This window comes from Globicephala melas, chromosome 1, assembly GCF_963455315.2.
Source record: "Globicephala melas chromosome 1, mGloMel1.2, whole genome shotgun sequence".
NCBI classification, from domain to species: Eukaryota; Metazoa; Chordata; class Mammalia; order Artiodactyla; family Delphinidae; genus Globicephala; species Globicephala melas.
In genome coordinates, this window is record NC_083314.1 from 32050349 (window position 1) to 32069261 (window position 18913).

Here is an 18913-nt window from a genome sequence, read left to right on the forward strand (position 1 = left end):
TCAGTTGGGCATGGTTTCATCTGGGAAGGCCACGGCGACATCCTCCACGGTGATGCTGTCCACGATGGAGGTGAGGGAGTGCAGATTGTGGACATCCGTAGGGTCAGCTGTGAGCAGATGATCTGTAAGCAGAAGGTAGGAAGATGTTACCTGGGTGATAAAAGTGTGTGAAGACCCAAGACAGGGGCTGAGCCCTTTGGAGTGGTACAGGTTTTCCCGGAAAGCTGGGTGAGAAAAGCTCAGGGTCCTACTCCCCAGCCCATGCCTTTCCTAGTGCTATGTGCACGTGTGTGTGCAGATGTGTGTGTGAACGTCAGTGTGATCTCTCTGATATCCCCTGGTGGGGTTAGAATTCGGAAGCAGTTATTCTGAAGTGGAGCCAGAATGGTGTATCCTGGGAGACTAGAACTGCCCTTTGCTGGCCCAGTTTTGCAGCACTGACTCAGCAATTCCCAGGGACCCTTGGGGCAGGGACATTGTCCTCTCCGTGGGGAAGGTCTTCTACCAGGCACCAGCTGGGGAGTTGCAGGAGGCCTAGACAACTCCTTAGCTGGTCAAGGCTTCATGGAGACACATGGCCTTCTAGCCCACCATTTGGGGCCCTGGGTTCAAAAGGTCCCTAGAGAGGCCAAGGGACGAGGACTAGAGCAGGGAGTAAGATAAGAGGGGAGAACTGGGCTTAGAGATAGCCTGTGGGGTTTGAGTCAAAGTAACCAGGGTCCTGGTCTCACTTACCCCCTGGGTTGGGACCAAACTCCAGTGCACTGCCCCACTCTGGACTGCAGGAGGCACTATGGGAGCTGCATTCACTGGGCACCTGCAAGACAGGGCAAAGGCCCAAGGTCAGGGCACTGCCATTCCTGGTGGTGTCTCTTCGTCCAGTCCCAATGGGCAGAAGTACCTGTGGTGGGGTTGGAGGGTGGGCCACAAGCTGCAGCCCTCCAGCCTGGCCCACCCCCTGTTCCAGAATCTTCAAAATCACCTCCCTTCATGCCTTTCTCTGGCCACAGAGCCCCTGCTTCAGGGCCATTCCTAGCATCCATGCTGCGTGGTGATTCTGCCCTCATAGGACACCCAGCCTAAGGGGGTCTGTGGTTTTCTTGACCTTGGGATAAGGGTGAAGGAGGCAGAATGTCTGCCCCAACCAGGGCCGCTTTTGTGCAGGCCTGTTGGGGTTCCATGAGAGAGACTGAGTGGGTTTGCTCTCTGCTCAGCCATACCCAGGAGGGGGTCGGGTGAGGGGCAAAGCAGTCTTCTCAGGTACACTTGGCCTTGACTTTTAGGCCCTGTCTTCCCCCTCATCCAGCTGACTTTGGACTTGCTCCTGGATCCCTCCGTCAGTCCCGTTCCACCCCCCCTCCACATGCTTCTTCTCCCCACTGCCTTTATCTTGTCTGGAAAGGACACAGAGACACAGGAGGTCAGCTGGGCAGCCTAGCTCTAACAAAGGAAGGCATGCTGCAGCCTCCTAAGACCCTGTCTGGCTCCTGCTCTAGCCATCTGACTGAGCCCCACCGCAGGGTCCTCCAAGGTTATCCAGGTGCCTGCTGCCCCCCCTCCCCCCTGGGGCAGGTGGGTGGGGTGGCCACTTACCCCTGGTTGGGGTCCGCCCCCGCCTCGGTAGCGGAGATCGCGCTCCTCCTGGTTGAGGGAGCTGAGCAGGGCCTGCAGGCGCTCGATGTACTGGATGGCACTGCGCAGGATCTCCACCTTGGGCAGCCGCTGGTTGGGGTTGAGCAGGGTGCTCCTCTTCAGGGCCTCAAAGGCCTCATTCACCTTCTTGAGCCTGCGCTTCTCCCTCAGCGTGGCCGCCCGCCGCCGGTCCACAGACACCGACTTCCTCTTGCACACCTTACACGCCCACGGCAGGCACTGGCCTGGGCAGTGCTCGGGGGTCCCTAGCCCCTTGTCTTCGAGGGGCACTCGGGCCTCGGGGCTCAGGCTGAGCTCAGTCCGCTCATAGCCCGGTGGCTCGAAGCCCTGGAGGTGGACGGGCAGGTAGTTTTCCCCGTCATAGAAGTGCGGTTCCTGGTAGAAGTAGGGGGATGTCTCATACAGCTCCATGGGGTCAGAAAAGACTTGTTCCTGCCACCAGCCCCCAAGCTCCTGCAGCCCCTCGCGCCAACTGCTGGGTGCCATTTAAACCCTCCCCGCTGGCATGGAACCAGAGATAAATATAGCCAACGCCACAGAAACCTGAGCCCCCTCTAAGCTGTTGCTGCACATCAAGACGTTTACAGTGGATTAGTTGTGATTCCCCTTCCCTCTCCCCCTGTGCGCCCCCCACCCCTGCCCCCAGCCAGCCTACCCCCATCCGGCTCTTGTGCACGGGTAGGGAGGCCATAGGGTGTAATTTGACTAGTTTTCATTTCTCAACAGCCTCCATGGGGGCTGGGGAGGTAGGGGAGGACACACATTCTCCTCTCATCTGCTCCTTTCAATTACTCCTAGCTGGGCGGCCTGCCTGCTTCTAGTCCCAAAGAGGCGGGATGGGGGTGGAGGGAGGAGTAAGGAAGGGGTAGGTTTAGGCTGGAAGGGGCCTTAAGAAGTCAACTTATTCATCCCCCTGCTTCCTCACAGCACCTTACCCAGACTATATCAGTCAGATGAAACTCTTAGAAAGATTCCCCTCCCAGAGGGTGAGAGTGCTTTAAATTTGGGGCATGTATTGATACTCAGTGTCCGAGGTAACAAGGATTGGCAGATGGATTCAACTTCTGGGTTTTCAAAGAAGCTTTGACATCATATGTCACTTAAGTCTCATGTGATTGGGGATAAATTGAGGCAAAAGGAATTTTTTGGTCTTATTTTTCTTTTTTGGTATGTGTCAGTGGAAGTTTTCTCTTTAATACAGCTGGCCGGGGTCAGAGCAGAGATTAGAACTTAGCAGTCTACACATCTCCACCTTCCCCACAGAGGCAAGGTCAAGATCAACTGAGCCCTCTGTCTCCTCCCTTTCTCACTCTGAATCATTTATCTGTCCTCCCATGGCACCTCTTCAGCTCTGTTTCCTGCCCCATTTAGACACCAGGATTTTCCTGGCTCCTCACTGTGGATGGGGTAGAAAGGAGAGAAAGCAGAGACCTTCAAACTCAGTTTAAATATGCCCTCTCCTTGACCACTTGGCTTGGTTGTTCTGGTCTTCCCTTCTGAGCCATCAGCTTTACATATATCATGCAGATCTCAAATATCAGGTGGAGGAGGGACTACTTAATCTTCGGGCTTCTTCGTCCACGGACATCTCTCAGCAGAAGATTTGGGGTCTGAGAGGACAGTGGTCCCAATATAGTAGGGGGGCCTCAGAAATCAGCAGTGAACAAGGCTCAATCTTGGGACTGAAGGATTACAGGGATGCTCAAGGCAGGGTCTCTACCCTTGAGGACCTTACCATCTAGTAGACCCTGCTGGTCACCTGGTTCTACCCAACCCCTGATGTCCGAATCCCCTTCCCAGGTGGCCATTGTCCGACGTCTGTTGTCCTCACAAGGCAGCCCATTCCACTGATGTGCAGGGAGACCTTCTGGGTTTTGAACTGCAATCTGCTCCCTCTACTATCTTCTGTCCTGTGGTCCCAGTTTTTTTCCCTAGGACACTCTGGACTAAGTCTGATTCCTCTTCCTAAGACAGGTGAGGCTGATGTTATAAGTTCCAAGCAGTGGCAAGGATAACAAGAAGAAGAGGAACTGTGCTAGGGACTCAGGGGAGACTTCACAGAGAAGGTGAGATCTGAATGGAGCTTGAAAAACCCAGCTTTCCTCCGTCTCATTGTCTGTGGTGAGGAGCCAGGAAAATGCCGATGTCCTTTTGGGGTAAGGAACAGAGATGAGGAGGGGACATAACTAGACAATTTTTTTTAAAAACCCAAGCATTTTGAGGGGGAGCAGCAAGGTCTTCATTTGGTTTTTGGCCTTACCACTGTGATACAGAGTGGCAGCCTGGGGGCTGTGGGTTGTAAACCTTGCTTTGACTCAGACCAGATAGGCTGAAGAAGAATCTCTATTTCTAACATACATCCCATCAAGAAAAGAAAAAATAAAAGAAAACCCTTGTCTCAGTTTACACTCTAATCCTCTGAGCGCTGAGAAAAAAAGTGATGTTGAAGTTACTATAGAAACCCAGAAATTGCATTATTTTGTCCTTTTGGGATCCAGTCTGCCTCGCCCCTAAACAATGTGCCCACATCCTCTAAAAATGGAAGCAGGAGAACTGGGCTTGTTCTGTGATTATTTCTAGGATCTTACTCTCTAGTTGATGAGTGTGGACACTGTGTGAATGTTAAATTACAATGCAAGAGAGAGCTATTTTAATTCAGCAGTAAACATGGGGGCCACGACCAATTGTAAATGAGTGGGTTCATCAAATGAGTGTTGAAGTTTACAGAAAATCAAAATCACCGAAGGCTGAAAGGGGAGGAGAGCCCTGGGCTGGGTCTTGGAGAAAAGGTAGGATTTGGATGAGAAGAGGAGAGGAGGGTGAAGGGAGCATTGGGTAGATGGGTTTGTATGGAGCTTAGGGTTCAGGTAAGTGGATGATTGGACAAGCCTGCAAAAGACGAGAGGAGGCCCACCTAGGCAGAATGGAGGGACTTGAAAATCTGAGGCAAGGAGATGGCATAGAAGACCATGACAATGACCCCGGCGTGAAGCGCTGAAGACCTGAACAAGCCACTCAGAGGCAAGGGGATGGATTCAGCTGGGAGAGGATGTATGTTTCAGCTGGTAAAGGGATGGTACATGTGTATTATAGGGGAGTGGTTGTTGTATTGATGAAAGGGCACCTGGCACATGGAAACACCTCCAAAACATTAGTCCCCTTACTTGCTTTGTCCTCTTCTCCACTCCTGGCCTCTCCCTCAGGCTATTTCCCTAGCTGTCTTCATTGCTTCTAGGGGACCAAAACAGCAGGGAAAACCTGGCCCCACCCCACGTGTGTATATATTTATTCATTCACTCTTTCATTCAAGGAACAGGTATTGTGCACCTTGTGCTGAGTGTGAGAGTCACTGATGTGAATAAGATGTGGTCTTTCTGCCTGCCAGGTACTCACAGTTGAGTGAGGAAGATGATTATACAAAGTAGGTGATAATAGAGTAGGCTAGAAAAATGCTACTATAATCCAGAGAAGGAATTTATTCATTTACTCCTTTCTCTGCTCAACTCAATTTCCTGAGAGCCCACTCTCTATTATTCCCCAGGCATGACTGGACATAGGCAAGAGCAGCAAATAAGATCAGTCCCTGCCCTCAGTCTGGGTGTGAGTTTGGCCTTAGATCTGTGTGACCTTTGCCTCTGACCAAATGTGAGGGCAGGACTGGGAGGTTAGGGGTGACCTTGTGTGTCTAGGTTTCAATGAATCCCTCCCTGTCTGTGGATGTGTTTGTGTATGTCTGTCTAAGTGAGTGGCTTGGGGACTATGTTAAGTCCCAGCTGTGAGGCACAGACCCTTCCAGGACTGAGAAGATAGGGTGGCCCAGGTGTCTCTCACCTCAGAACCCTAATGGAGCGATTGACCCTTTTCTCTCCTTGTTCCTCTCTTAGAACTGAGCTGAGGAAAAGCTGCCCCTAGAGGCTCCCCCTGCATATTCCTCCACCCCATGAAAACTGCCCTCTGATGGATGGGAACACATTGGTGCCAAGCACAGAACAGCCTTTGTGCTCTGCCACCAGTGGTGATCCATCAGCTCTAACTTGACAGCAGGGCGTCAGGCCTTAATCCTCACCCCTGCTGGCTTGGGCACTCAGGGCCCCCTGCTCTGACTGTAGCCTCCTCCTCCAGCAGTCCTGCTCCCTCCAGAGGAAGCCCTTATCCCTGGCTCGGGCTCCAGGGCCAGGTTGTTTGTGCCCCCACCCTGACTGTCTCAACTGGACTCTGTCTATTTGCATGCTGGGCTGATCTCATTTGCATGGTAGTGCTTGGATTTCAAAATGCTCAGCGATCCCCTTCACCTGCTCCTGACTCTATCCTTCCACATCTGCTGCATACCCAGTCCCAACCTTCCGACTCCCAGCATCTTCCAGTCCCTACTGACCTCACAGGGGGCTGACCTGGGCTGCTAGTTTACTTGACTCGCATCAAAGCAAGTTTCCCATCCCAGAGTCTCACGTGCCTAGGTATAGAGGATCAAGGAGAAGGTTCTGGAAGAATGGGAGCCTCTGGCTTCTCCAAACAGGCCCCACATTTTGTTTGCCTAGGCTAGTTCTCTGGTATTATGGATGAGGACCAGGCGGGAGGTGGGTGGCGGAAATGCATGTAAATTTCAATAGGACCTAGATGCAAGAACAGGTCATGCAAATCAGCATTATTTGTGGGGCTTTGTAGCAGGGTGAGAACAGATCACAGAATCATAGAATGTCAGAGGTGTAAGATAGTCTAAGGATCAGCTAGTGCACCTTCTTCCTTCTACATACTGGGTGCACAGAGCACCAATGTCAGAAGTGTGAACACAAGTGTTGGCTCTTGGACTACCTAAAGCTCTTGGACTGCCTCTTAGGCCTCGGGGCTGAATGAAGGTGCCTCCTCTCCCTCTCTGAGGCTGACAGGTGAAGAAGGGTGCTTCAGGTGAGTACATGCTTTCCAGGTGAGCCTGAGGCCACAGGTGGGAGGCAGTGAGGGAACTGGAGGTGCTCTAGGTTTCAAATGGAGCGCTGAGAGAGACATCAGGAGAGATAGTGATGGAGAGATGAAAAGAAGACACAAGAGAAGGGTGAGAGACAATAGGCTGGGGAGACCAGGGGGAATCCTGAGGGCTTGAGACAGGAGGGGAGGTTTGGAGGCAGATGGGAGCCAGGGTGGAGAGATGAGGGGGAGGGGAGGGCTCCAGGCCTCCAGAGGCCACACATTGTTTCCATTGAGAACTGCGCATCAAATAACCGCTGGGAAATCCGTCCCTGCCTGGAATCTGGAGCTCAGAGCCAGGCTCATTCATCAAGAATCTCTGGCCTTGGGGTGGGGAAGTGCAGGTCTGGAGGTGGAAGGGGATAGGTCCTCGGGAAGTTAGGGTCATGGAGAGGTGATTGGTAGACACAAAGCACAGAACTAGTTTTTTAAATAACCAGACCAGAGCTTAGGAGAGTGTGTGGCAGTGTGAACCTGAGGGCCTTTGGAAATATAGGTGAGGATTTCTTATGAAATCCCTATGAGGGCTGGAACTTCAGCTCCTGGTTGAGACAAATACTGTGAGAAAGTTCAGGGAAAGAGGAAGAAGAAACCCTGGATAAGGAGTCAGGGCATATTACTGTCATTTCTCCTCTCTGGTTCTCAACTCCCCTGTTTGTAAATCCAGATACTGGATTGAATGATTCAAACGGCCCTTTGAGAGGTGACATTCTTTTTCTGACTCAGCATGTGGGGCTGGAGGAAGTGCTCCTGGGGTCGGGGGTAGGAGGGCTGTTTTGAGTGTTGTTTGAATCGGACCTAGCTCTGAAGGTGAGCTCATAGGATCAGAGAGGGCAGGTTTCCTTGGATATTTTGTCCCTTCCCATCTCCACTTCTGCTCCCATATTTAATCTCACTGAAAGGCAACTGGAATGTTCTCTGGACCCATTTCAGCCTACCTAGAACTGCCTGGCATGTATTTGTCATACTCATCTCTGAACCGCAGCCCCTCTCCTGTCTCCCTTCCCTTCCAGCCTCTCAATTCTGCCCTCCTTGTGGGCCGAGAGCCCTAGCATGCCACCCCACCCCCCTTCTACTCCCTGGACAGCTTCTATTTCTGCCTCTTTGACAAGTTGTGACATATTTGGGAGCAGCTGCTGACTGGGTGGAGGTGCCTTTGCTTTTCTCCCAGCTCTGTCTTCTCCTCCCCAATACCTCTCCCAATAGCCACCTCTTCCCAGAATGTGCTAGAAGACCCTCCCTGCATTCCTCTCTCTGGAACTCAGGCACCCAGCTTTTCCTAGGTTCCTGCAGGGGTGCGCAAGTCTCTAGACTGATATGGAGGGAACCTTGTGGGATAGGAAGTCAGGTGGCCGGGTGTAGGGGATAGGATCTCTTCTGCCATGTCCCAGGCTGTATGGTTTGAGGCAAATCTCTTCCCCTTTGGGATTCATTTTTCTATCTTTAAAATGGGGATGATGAGTACTGTCTTCCTTGCCAGCCATAGTGGTTTTGCCACCTATTTACTGTAGATGACTAATGCCACCACCCAGTAGTTCCTCTCTATCTCTTATCCTTCCAAATCCAATTAGTCAAAAGCCCCTCAACCTCTGTTCCCCTCTGTATCTTAACAATTCCTAGCTTCACATAAAGCCAGGAATTGTTTGAACTTCCACTAGTTTTAGCAAGAACCTCACAAAACAGTCACACCTTAGTAGTAAAATGAAGTAAAAGGTACTCTAGATCTGCTTTTAAAAAGTTTAAAAATAAGCCTCAAGCAAAGGGTCGAGCTAACTTAACTTCCTGCCAGAACAAAGTCCAACACTCTTCAAAGGAATATGATAAAATTCAACGCTCAGTTATATAAAATTCACAATGTCAGTTATTCAGTCAAAAGTTAGTAGGCAGCAAAGAAGCAGAAAAAAATGTGACTTACAATCAGGAGAAAAACTAGTAAATTGAAATAGTCAGTTGACCCAGAAATGATAGAGATGATAGAATTAGCAGATAGGGACATTAAAAGAGCTATTATAAATATGCTCAATACGCTTAAGGATTTAAAGAAAAACATGAGCATAATGAAGAGAGAAATAGAAGATATAAAAAGAAATCAAAATTTCACTGGATAGGATTATGTATTAGTCTGCTTTGGCTGCTATAACAAAATACCGTAGACTGGATGGCTTAAACAGAATTTTATTTTCTCACAGCTCTGGAGGCTAGAAGTCTGTAATCAGGGTACCAGCATGGTTGGGTTCTGGTGAGAGCTCTCTTCCTGATTTGCAGATGGTTGCCTTCATGCTGTGTGCTCACATGACCTTTCCCTGGTGCACAGAAAGAGAGATCAAGCTCTCTGGTGTTTCTTCTTATAAGGGTAATAATCCCATGAGATGAGGCCCCCACCCTCATGACCTAATTAACTCTCCAAAGCCCCATCTTCAAATATCAATACAATTACGTTGATTATATTGAGGGATTAGGGTTTCAACATATGAATTGGGAGGGGGGGTGAATACAAACATTCAGTTCATAACAGATTAATAGCAGATGAGACATTGCAGGGAAAGAGTTCATTGAATCTGTATACAAAGCAATAGGAAAAATAAAAAATGAAACACAGAGAAAAATTATTTAAAAAAGAGCTTCACTGACATGTGGGACAATATCAAGTGGACTAACAGACATGTAATTGAAGTCCCAGAAAGGGACAGAAAAATATTAGAAGAAATAAGGACTAAAATTTTTACAGATTTAATGGAAACTATGAACTCACAAATCTAAGTCACTTAATGAACCCCAGAAAGGATAAAAAGAAAGAAAACCACACCAAGGAACATCATAATCAAACTTCTGAAAATCAGTGATAAAGAGAAAATTTTTAAAGCAGTCAGAGAAAAAGAGGCACATTATGTCTAGAAGAACAAAGATTTTTTAAAGCTGCTGATTTATCATCAGATACTATGAGGGACAGAAGATAGTAGAACAATATCTTTAAAGTGCTGAAAGAAAAGAAAATCTATCAAACAAGAATTCTGTACCCAACAAAAAATATCTTTCAAGAATGAAGGTGAAATAAAGACTTTTTTTCAAATAAAGATAAGCTGGCAGAATTTATCATCAGGAGATACTCACTATAATAAACGTTAAAGGAAGTTCTTTAGGCAGAAGGAAAATGATACAAAATTGAAACTTGCATCTACATAAAGGAATGAAGAGCATCAGAAGTGGTAAACATGTAGGTAAATATAAAAAGAATTTCCCCCCCTCATTAAAAAAATTTTTTAAAAGATAGTTGTCTATTTAAAGCAAAAATAATAACAATGTACTGTAGGGTTTATAACATAAAAATAAAATATACGACAACAATAGCACAGAGAATGGAAGGTGGGAAAAGAAGTATACTGTTGTTGTAGGGTTCTTACTTATATGTGAAGTGGTGTAACATTACCTGAAAGTAGCAGGTAATGCTACTTATATGTGAAGTGGTGTAACATTACCTGTAGTAAGTTAAAGAAGAATATTGTCAAAACTAGAGCAACTACTAAAAAATAAAACATAGAGCTATAGCTAATAAGTCAATACTGGAGATAAATTGGAATATTAAATACTCAGTTAATCTGGAAGAAGACAGGAAAAGAGGCAAAAAGGAACGAAGAGTAATAGGATAAATTGAAAACAATTAGCAAGATGGTAGATTTATACCCAACCATATCTATAATTGCATTAAATATAAATCAGCTAGATTAAAAAAAATAAGATCCAAATATAGGCTGTCTAGAAGAAACTAATGACACAAATACACAGATAGGTTGAGATAGAAAAATGATAGAAAAATATATACCATGAGAACACTAATCATAAGAAACCTGGAGTGGCTGTATTAATATCAGAAAAAGTAGGTTTCAGAACAAAATATTACTTGGCATAAAGGGATACATTATATAATGATAAAGGGCTCAATTTATCAGTAAAACATGTTAGTCTTAAATGTATATGTACCTAATAACAGACCTTCAAAATACATAAAGCAAAAATTAATGCATAAAGCAAAATACATAAGGACAAAACTGAAGGGAGAAAGAGACAAATCCAAAATTTTAGCTAGAGATTTCAAAAATCCTCTCTCAGTAATTCATAGAACAAGTAGATAAAATCAACATGGAAATAGAAGACTTAAACGACTTTATCAATCAATTTTGCCAATTGATATTAGTAGGATATTCCACCCAACAACAGCTGCACAAGGTTGAGATATGCTGGACCACAAAACAAGTCTCAATAAAATTAAAAATATTGATAATAGAGAGCATGTGCTCTGACCGCAATGTGATTAAATTAGAAATCAACAACAGAAATTTCTAGAAAACCCCCAAAATATTTGGAAATTAAACTTTTAAATAACTCATGGGTCATTACCTATTGAGCCCTTTCTTCCAGGCCCTATGTTAAGTGCTAGATAATCTGTAATTCATTTAATCCTCGCAATAATTCCTTAAAGTTACTATTACCACCATTTTGCAGATGAGGACCCAGAATTCAGAGAGGGTAGGCAGCTGGTGAGTCGTAAAGCTAGGACCAGAAACTCATATCTCTCTAATGCCAATGCCCAGCTCATGATCAGTATGTTATTTAGCAGTCAACTAGTTAGAGCATTTGAGATGGGTGCCTCAGAGAGAGGGCTTGTCGGGCTTGGGGTTAGGGGAGTATGTGGCTCAGCTGTTGACGTGCTGTTGTCTCCTTATCAACTCCCCATCCCCAATATTACTTTCAGGCTTGGTGCTCAAGAGCCTTCCCTATGGAAAATCTCCCATTGGATGTTTCCTTGTGTTCTCCCCAACCCTAATTCCTCTCTGTTCTGGGGCTCCTCTGTCCCTAGCCAGCTCTCTCCATGGCAGGCTCATGGGCCTTTCTCAGGTGCTCTATCTAAACTTTTCATAAGACTACCTGGTCTTCCTCCTCTAGGAGTCTCACCTTCACTGCCCTCGCTTCTGGTTTGCTAATCTCAGCAGCCCTGCTTTCTGCCCCAGGCCTGCTTTCTGACCCTTATCCCTGGGCCCTGAGCTCCAAACAAGCCTTAAGACTGCCCATGCTCCTGAGGCAGCCTTCTTGGACCAGAACCACTGTTGCTGGTCACCTGGAATCACCAGTAGTTAGAGTATCCCCAGACTGTCCAGCACTGCCTAGGGGCTTGCTTTTTCTTTCTCTTTTATTTTAGAGACCCTTGAGCCAGACTGCCTGGGTTTTAATCCTAGCATTATCACTTTCTAGCTGTGTAAGTGGCTTGACCTCTCTGCACCTCCATTTCTTCATCTGTTTAACAAGGATAAAAATAAGACCTCTCTCATAAAGTTCTTGTTTGGATTAAATGAGTTCATATTTATATGAATGCTTTTTCATGTAGTATGTACTCAGTAAGCTTTAGCTCCATGATTGTTATTGAACGTACCTTTGTCTGTGTGTCCCCCATCAGACTGGGAGCTCTCTAAGAGCACAAGTAGTGTTTATTCTATTCCTGGGAGCTCTCTGGGGAAAGGGGCTGAATCTCCCTAAAGAGTGAGAGCTACCTGATACCTCTCCCTTCACACAGGAACTGTGTCTATGCCTGAATTTCCTTCTTTGCCTGCCCCTAATCACTCTGGGTGTGAATATGTCAGTCCCAGTGGAGCTCCTGGGCAGCGAGGTTGTCTTGGGGAGTGGTCCTGGGAGAGGTCTTATCCTGGTTGAGAAAGCCATGGGATTCTAGACAGAGATTCCTACCCAGGGCAGGGTGGCCCCCACAGCAAGCTCACAGCTCCAGGGACAAGGTCACAAGGCAGCCTCCAAGGACTACTTCTGCTCTTAGGAAGGGGCAAGCCGGGTGTTCTCCCTAGACCTTCTGTCCATGCACACCATTCTGAGGATGTCAGCCCCAGACACAATCTTACTCCTTTCTCTCTGTCAGAAGACAGGAGATGCAATGTGGTGCAGGGCAAAGATCAGATCAAGTTGGCATTGAATCCTAGTCCTGACACTTGCTAGCTGTATGGCCTTTTATTCATTTAATATCTTGGAACTTTCATTTCCTCATAGGCAAAATGGTAACTAGAAACCCTGTTTCTCTGAGCATATCATGTACTCAATAAATGTTTGTTGAATGAATGATTGCATATTCATTTCCTTCCTTTTGGGGGGTTTAGAGAACAGTATAACCAGCCCTGCCTCTGGTAAGTTGATTCCTGCATCTGTGAGCCAAACAGGTCATCAAGATGACATTTAGTTCACTCGCAGCCTTTAATCCATTCCAAGAACACACTTAAATAAGTTCCCAAAATGGAACCTTTGGTAATACATTCCCATTCTTTGGTCATGAGAAAATCCCTTCTAACATCGCTTTATCCCCTCCCTACCCCATCTCTAACGGCACGTCACAGGCATGTTTTGTCTTCGACACTCTTCTGTAGCTGGATGGTAGAATGTGTAACTCATTGGGTCAAGAGTCAGGACATCTATACTCTAGTCCTAGGTCTGCTGATAACCCCAATGTGACCTTGAGAAACAGAAGCTAATATTTACTGAGTCTCTACTGTGAGTTGGCCACTATGCTAAGTGGTCTACATACATTACCTCACTCACTTCTTACAAGTGACACAGTCCCTTTACGAAGAAGCAATCTAAGGCTCAGAGAAGTTAAGAAATTTGTACTAAATCACACAGCTTTTAAGCGGTTAGTTCATGTTTCCCTGACTCCACAGCCTCTTTCAATTGTGCTATGCTGACTTCTCTAGGGGCCTTAGTTTCCCGATCTGTAAAATGAAAGAATTAGATTCGGTGTTCTGGAAGGTCCCATCCAGTTTGACCTTTTGTCACTACCTGCTCAAGGCCTCTGGAAGGATCCTAGGAAACTTCAGCACAGCTTCCTGGCTTTCCCTTTCCTGACCTTTTCTTTTGTTAGTCTGTCTCCAGGCCCTCCTCACAATCCTCTACAGTGAGTCAGTGTGACAAGGACCCAAATGTTTCCCCAAGTCAGGGCAGTTCCATCTGCTACGTTCCCTGCATAGCGAGCTGTGGGAACACTGCATTCCACTCTCCAGATCCTGGTGCCTGGAGTATTTTCCCTGAGCCATATTGCCTCTCTGCATTCCCCTCTTTGTGGGAGCTTGGGCCAGCCCAAAGCAGGACCCATTTGCTTTTCTGCCTCTGATAGCATGTGGCCTCCTGGAAGTAAGTGTGTAGTTGGGTTAAACTTGCTTCCTGGGTCCAGGGACTTTTCCTCAGCAGGCTGTTTCCATTCCTAAAGTTCCAAGCCTCACTCTCAGACCACCCATGGAATTCACACATCAAAACGTTCACCAGCTCGTATGTTCCATGTCCCCACCCCATCTTGGCTCCATAATGATGGAGACATAGCCCTGACTTCAAATTTCTAGCCATAGCCACTTCAGCCTATAGTTTGCTTTTCTGCATTTATAGATGGGGAAGTCGAGGTCTTGGGAGGTGGGTCAGGGGACTAGACTGGGATAGGATCTCAGGCACCTGCCCTTCCCTCACCCTGTTCCTTCATCCCTGTTCTCTTAATAGGGCTGCTTTCACAAACCTGTGTCTGGCTTCCGAAGTCTCCAGTTGTCTTTCTCATCTTTCTTGACTGTATCCAGATTTCTGAAAGTGACAGTTTCCTTTGTTTGCTAGTGAAGGTCTCACGCTTCCTGGTCCAGGAGTGAGGGGAAATGTTTTCTTGTATTCCTGAACCCATAGCCAGCTGCATTCTCCATCTAGTATCACCCAGTGGGTGTTGGATAGTCAGGGAAGTACCCTGGGCCTGAAGTAGGATTGACTCAGGGGGGACAATGTGACCATCATCACCATGTCATCATCAACAGCTACATCATCATTTAGGACTTTCCTGTTTGCCAGGCACTATTTTGTCCCTACAATGATTCTATGAAGCAGGTATCTTACAATTTTCAGACTGCGAGTTCTAGTTAAGAAATTTTCTAATGGTACTGACTGAGGATAGATGCAGGATTAGAACCCAGCCTGACCAACCTCAAATTCAGTGGACAGTCTTTTCCATTATGGTCTGCTACCTCAGACTCAGGCCTTGGATGACCTTGGTAACCAACTCCTCTTCAGATTGGGTATATAGTAGGTACCCAGCAAGTGCACATGGTGGCTGCACACTACATGCTTACTAATTAGCTGAGCTAAACCATGAAACCCATCAAAGCAAGTCCCTTCTATGGCACAGAGTGAGAGTTCAGGGTCACTTCTCCTCTGGGTTGACCTGAACATCATGGCCCACGTGCTTTGTGACCTGGGGTGAATTCCTGGCCCTTTGGATGTTACTGATACCCTTTGGGGAATAAAAATGAAGATGTGACTCAGAGGGACATAGAATTGTAGACTAATAGAGGCAAGAAGCCCGACACCTTGACCTTAAAAAGGATTGTTGCATTCTGAGGAGTAGATGAGCTGCATCAAGTTGCCTTGGCGCTTTGTTTATTCTGAGACAGCCAGCCTCGCTCCTGGAGTCATGAATTTGGGAGCATTCTATCCACCAATTGGCGGGCATGCCTGGCACCAGCGCATAGCCCTGGGAGTGGATGTTGGCATGATCAGTGGTGCTCATGGCACCTCACTCCCTGCCACACAGAACAGATGGCACCTCCTGACTTGTCTTCCTTTCGCTTTGCTCTTGCTGGCTGTTCTTGCCAAGGCTTGGTTCTTGGCCTTGGAGGTTGATAGCCAAGATCTTGACTTTTGACCTCCAATATCCCCAACACTCCTCTTCCCCACATTTGCTAACTACAGTGAAATCATAGATGCATAGATAATCAGAGCTGGGAAGAATCTTAGACCAACTGTCTTGTTTTAAAGAGGAAAGACTGAGAACTAGAGAGGAGGAAGTGGCCTGCCTGAGGTGACAGATGGCAGAATGGAATAAGCCATATTGGGCTTCAACCCCTGCCTGCCTTGTCCTCAAGAGCCAGGATTTATTTATTTAATAAGCATTTAATGTCTTCTACTTATAATCACACTGCCTTTATCTGGGTGATCACCTGGATATACACACACACGTGCATTGTTCAGAGCTGCCCTTCTGCGCATCTCCTGGGTCTGCTAGTTCCCTGGCCCCTTCCCCACCCCCATCAACGTTCCTGGTCCAGATTTCTATCCCTGTGATCTTGCCTCTTTAGGTTGCTAAGGGCTGATGTGACAGGGGAAGATATCTAGACCCTTTGCCTCTCCCCCGTCCCACACAAGCCAGGGTGCCAGACAGAGAACTTCACTACTTACAGCTATGAGGTCTTAGGATGGTTACTTACCCTCGCTAAGCCTCAGTTTTCTCATTTTACAAATAAATGCACTTACCTTAGTGCCTGGCACCCAGTCAGCTAATAACATGTTAGTTATTATTATTAGTGGGACTATTATTATTCCTAAAAGCAGCGATTCTTGGGAGGGCTTCCCACCTAACCTGGAGGATGGAGCTCAGGCTCCATAACCTTTCCATGGTGGAACACCCCCTCGCCAAATACACCAAAACCCACATTCTAGGAGTCCTTGTGGAGGTCTCAGTCCTTACCCTGGCTTCATCCATTGTCAGCCAAGCCACTGGCATTTCACGGATCTCAGCTCTGCCTGTTATAAGTTATAAATAACCCCCAGCCATCTGTTCTCTGAAACCCCAATACTGAGACCAAAAGCAGAAGCTTCCCTATCCTTCCCCATCTTATTCTGCTTCTGGCAGGATTTTAATTTTCTCTGCTTTGGAATTTAAATCTCTTCCCTTTTGTGCCTTCTTCCCCAACCCCAAGCCTGTGTGTGGACTTTCTGTCATTGCAAATATTGAGGAAATCTCTGGGGAACAGTTCTCTTAAGAAGGAAGTGCCCGTTTAAGGAAATTGCATGGAAACAGTGTACTCCCTCCTCAACCCTTGGCCGGGCAGGACCAGCAGCTGCAAGGCAGATGGAATGTGCACAGAAAATGTGAGGGGACTGTGAGACAGGTATCACCCAAGGCAAAGGGACTCAGAAGCAATGGCTTTCTAAGTCCCTAGAGCTAAGCAAGCCCTCAGCCTTGTTGGAGGGAATAAGGTGAGAGACCTTGAGATCTTTCTTCACTCTCATTCCCTACCCCTAAAAACACATATTCTGCATAAGGCCTCTGCGCCTCAGCTCCTCTCAACCTGCCAAAGTGATAATTAGCTAATCTGGGTGACCATATGTTATGGACTGAATGTTTTGTCCCCACCAAGTTCATATGTGAATGATATGATAATGTGATGATATTTGGAGATGGGGCCTTTGGGAGGAAATGTTAGATGAGGTCATGAGGGTGGGACCCTCATGAGTGGATTAGTGCCCTTATAAGAAGAGGTACCAGAGAACTTGCTTTCTCTCTACCTGCACTGAAAAAAGGCCATATGACCAGAGCAAGAAGGCAGATGTCTGCAAGCCAGGAAGAGAGTCTTCACCAGAATCTGAACATGCTGGCACCCTAATCTTGAACTTCCAGCTTCCAGAACTGTGAGAAAATAAATTTCTGCTATTTAAGCCACCCAGTCTATGGTATTTTGTTATGGCAGCCTGAGCCAGTGTTATATTCTATATAAACAGAATGGTTAGAACATTCCCTCTTCTTAGGAAGAGCATTTCAACAGGGCCTTCCTGGAGACAATGTCAACAACTGTGGTCTGCTCCTTAGTGAAACCTGATACAGAGGCAGCCATGTTTTTTCCATCATGAGCCACATGATGAGAAATCTGTATTAAAGATTTATATTTTATATATATTTATATGTAAATATATAATTTACATATATTCACATAAAAGACAAAGTTTTAATTGTATCAAAATTTACTAATTATAAATTATTATTTATTTATAAGGTATACAGTATAAAAACAATTTAACAAACACTTGTATTCCCACCATCCAGTTTAAAAAAGAAAACATGACAGCATTGCCTTTGAATGCCTCCCTGATCTCATCCATTCCCTCCTTAATCTGAGGTAACCCTCATCATTAATTTTGTGATTATAATTCTTTTGGTTTTCTTTACAGTTTTATCATGTTTTTAATCCCTAACTGGCATAATGTTTGATTTTATGTGTTTCTGAATACTTTATCAGTGGAGTCAAAGTGTACATCTTCTCTTGTGACTAACTTCTTTCATCTGTGTTATGTGTACTGCAATTCATTTTCTTTTCTTTGTAGTGCAGAATTCCATTGTGTGAATACATCACAACTAACTTCTCAATTCTATTGCTGATAGAAACTAATTGTTTCCCAGTTTGAGAGTACTGAATACTATGCTACAACGAATATTCTTCTTCATGTCTGCTGATGCATGTGTGGAAGAGTTGCTCTAGGCTATATACATAGAAATAGAATTGCTGGCTCGCAGAGTATATGCATCTTAAACCTTGATAGATAATGTAAAAACTGTTTTCCAAGGTATTTGCACCAATTTATACTTCCACTAATGATGATATTTTCCGACTTAATTTTTGTTTGTTTGTTTGTTTATCTGGAGGGAACAAAATGGCATCTCTTGTGGTTAAAATCTGCATATCCCTGATGACTAATGAATATTTTTTGAGATTTTTCTTTGGCTATTCAGATTCCTTCATTTGTGAAATTCCTCTTCAAGTATTTTGCCCATGTTTCCATTGGATTGTTTGTCATTTTCTTATTGATTGTAGGTGTTTAAGGGCTCCTCATATATTCTCAGTAGGAGTCCTTTGTCAGATATATGTATTACAAATATCTTTTCCCACTCTGGTTTGCCTTTTCACTCTCTTAAGATGCCTTTCCGCTTCTTTTCCTTTAGAGTTAATGCTTTTAGTTCCTATTTAAGAAATATTTGCCTACTGCAAGGTCATGAAAGTACTCTTTTCTGTTTTCTTCCAGAAATTTTATTGTTTAACCTTTACATTAGGTCTCTTTGTCTGGAACTGAGTTTTGTGTGTGATGTGAAGCTGTTGGTTACCTCAGTGATGAAAGCTGTCCATGTCTTCTGTGGAGCAGGCCTCTGAGATCTGTGACAATGAACACTACAGGGTCCTCTGTTGTGAAAGTTGTGGGGAGCCTGCAGCTGTCATGGGAGCTGTTGAGGTCCTTAGTGACAAAGTCTTCCAGAGTTCTCCACAGAGCAGGCCACTGGGAACTGTGATGACACTGATACTTATAGCTCCTTCCCTTCTCCTTTATTCCTAGTCATCTCCAGACATCTCAGTCAAGCCAATCTCCCTAATAATCTCCCTAATAATCTGGTGTGGAAGATTATCTTTGTTTTTTGTTCCATGGTGTTGCTGTAGTTCTTAACTGGACTCTTGGG

At 45.9% G+C, this 18913-nt stretch overlaps 1 protein-coding gene across 1 annotated transcript; it reads right to left on the reverse strand.

The window, feature by feature from the left end:
• On the reverse strand, window positions 1–2064 carry MYOG (myogenin). The gene is made up of 3 exons (XM_030873074.2): window positions 1594–2064; window positions 736–817; window positions 1–122 (listed from the first exon to the last, which is right to left on the reverse strand). Exons 1-3 carry the CDS (start codon window positions 2062–2064, stop codon window positions 1–3), a joined length of 675 nt encoding a protein of 224 aa, XP_030728934.1.
• Between the last annotated feature and the right edge of the window lie 16849 nt (window positions 2065–18913).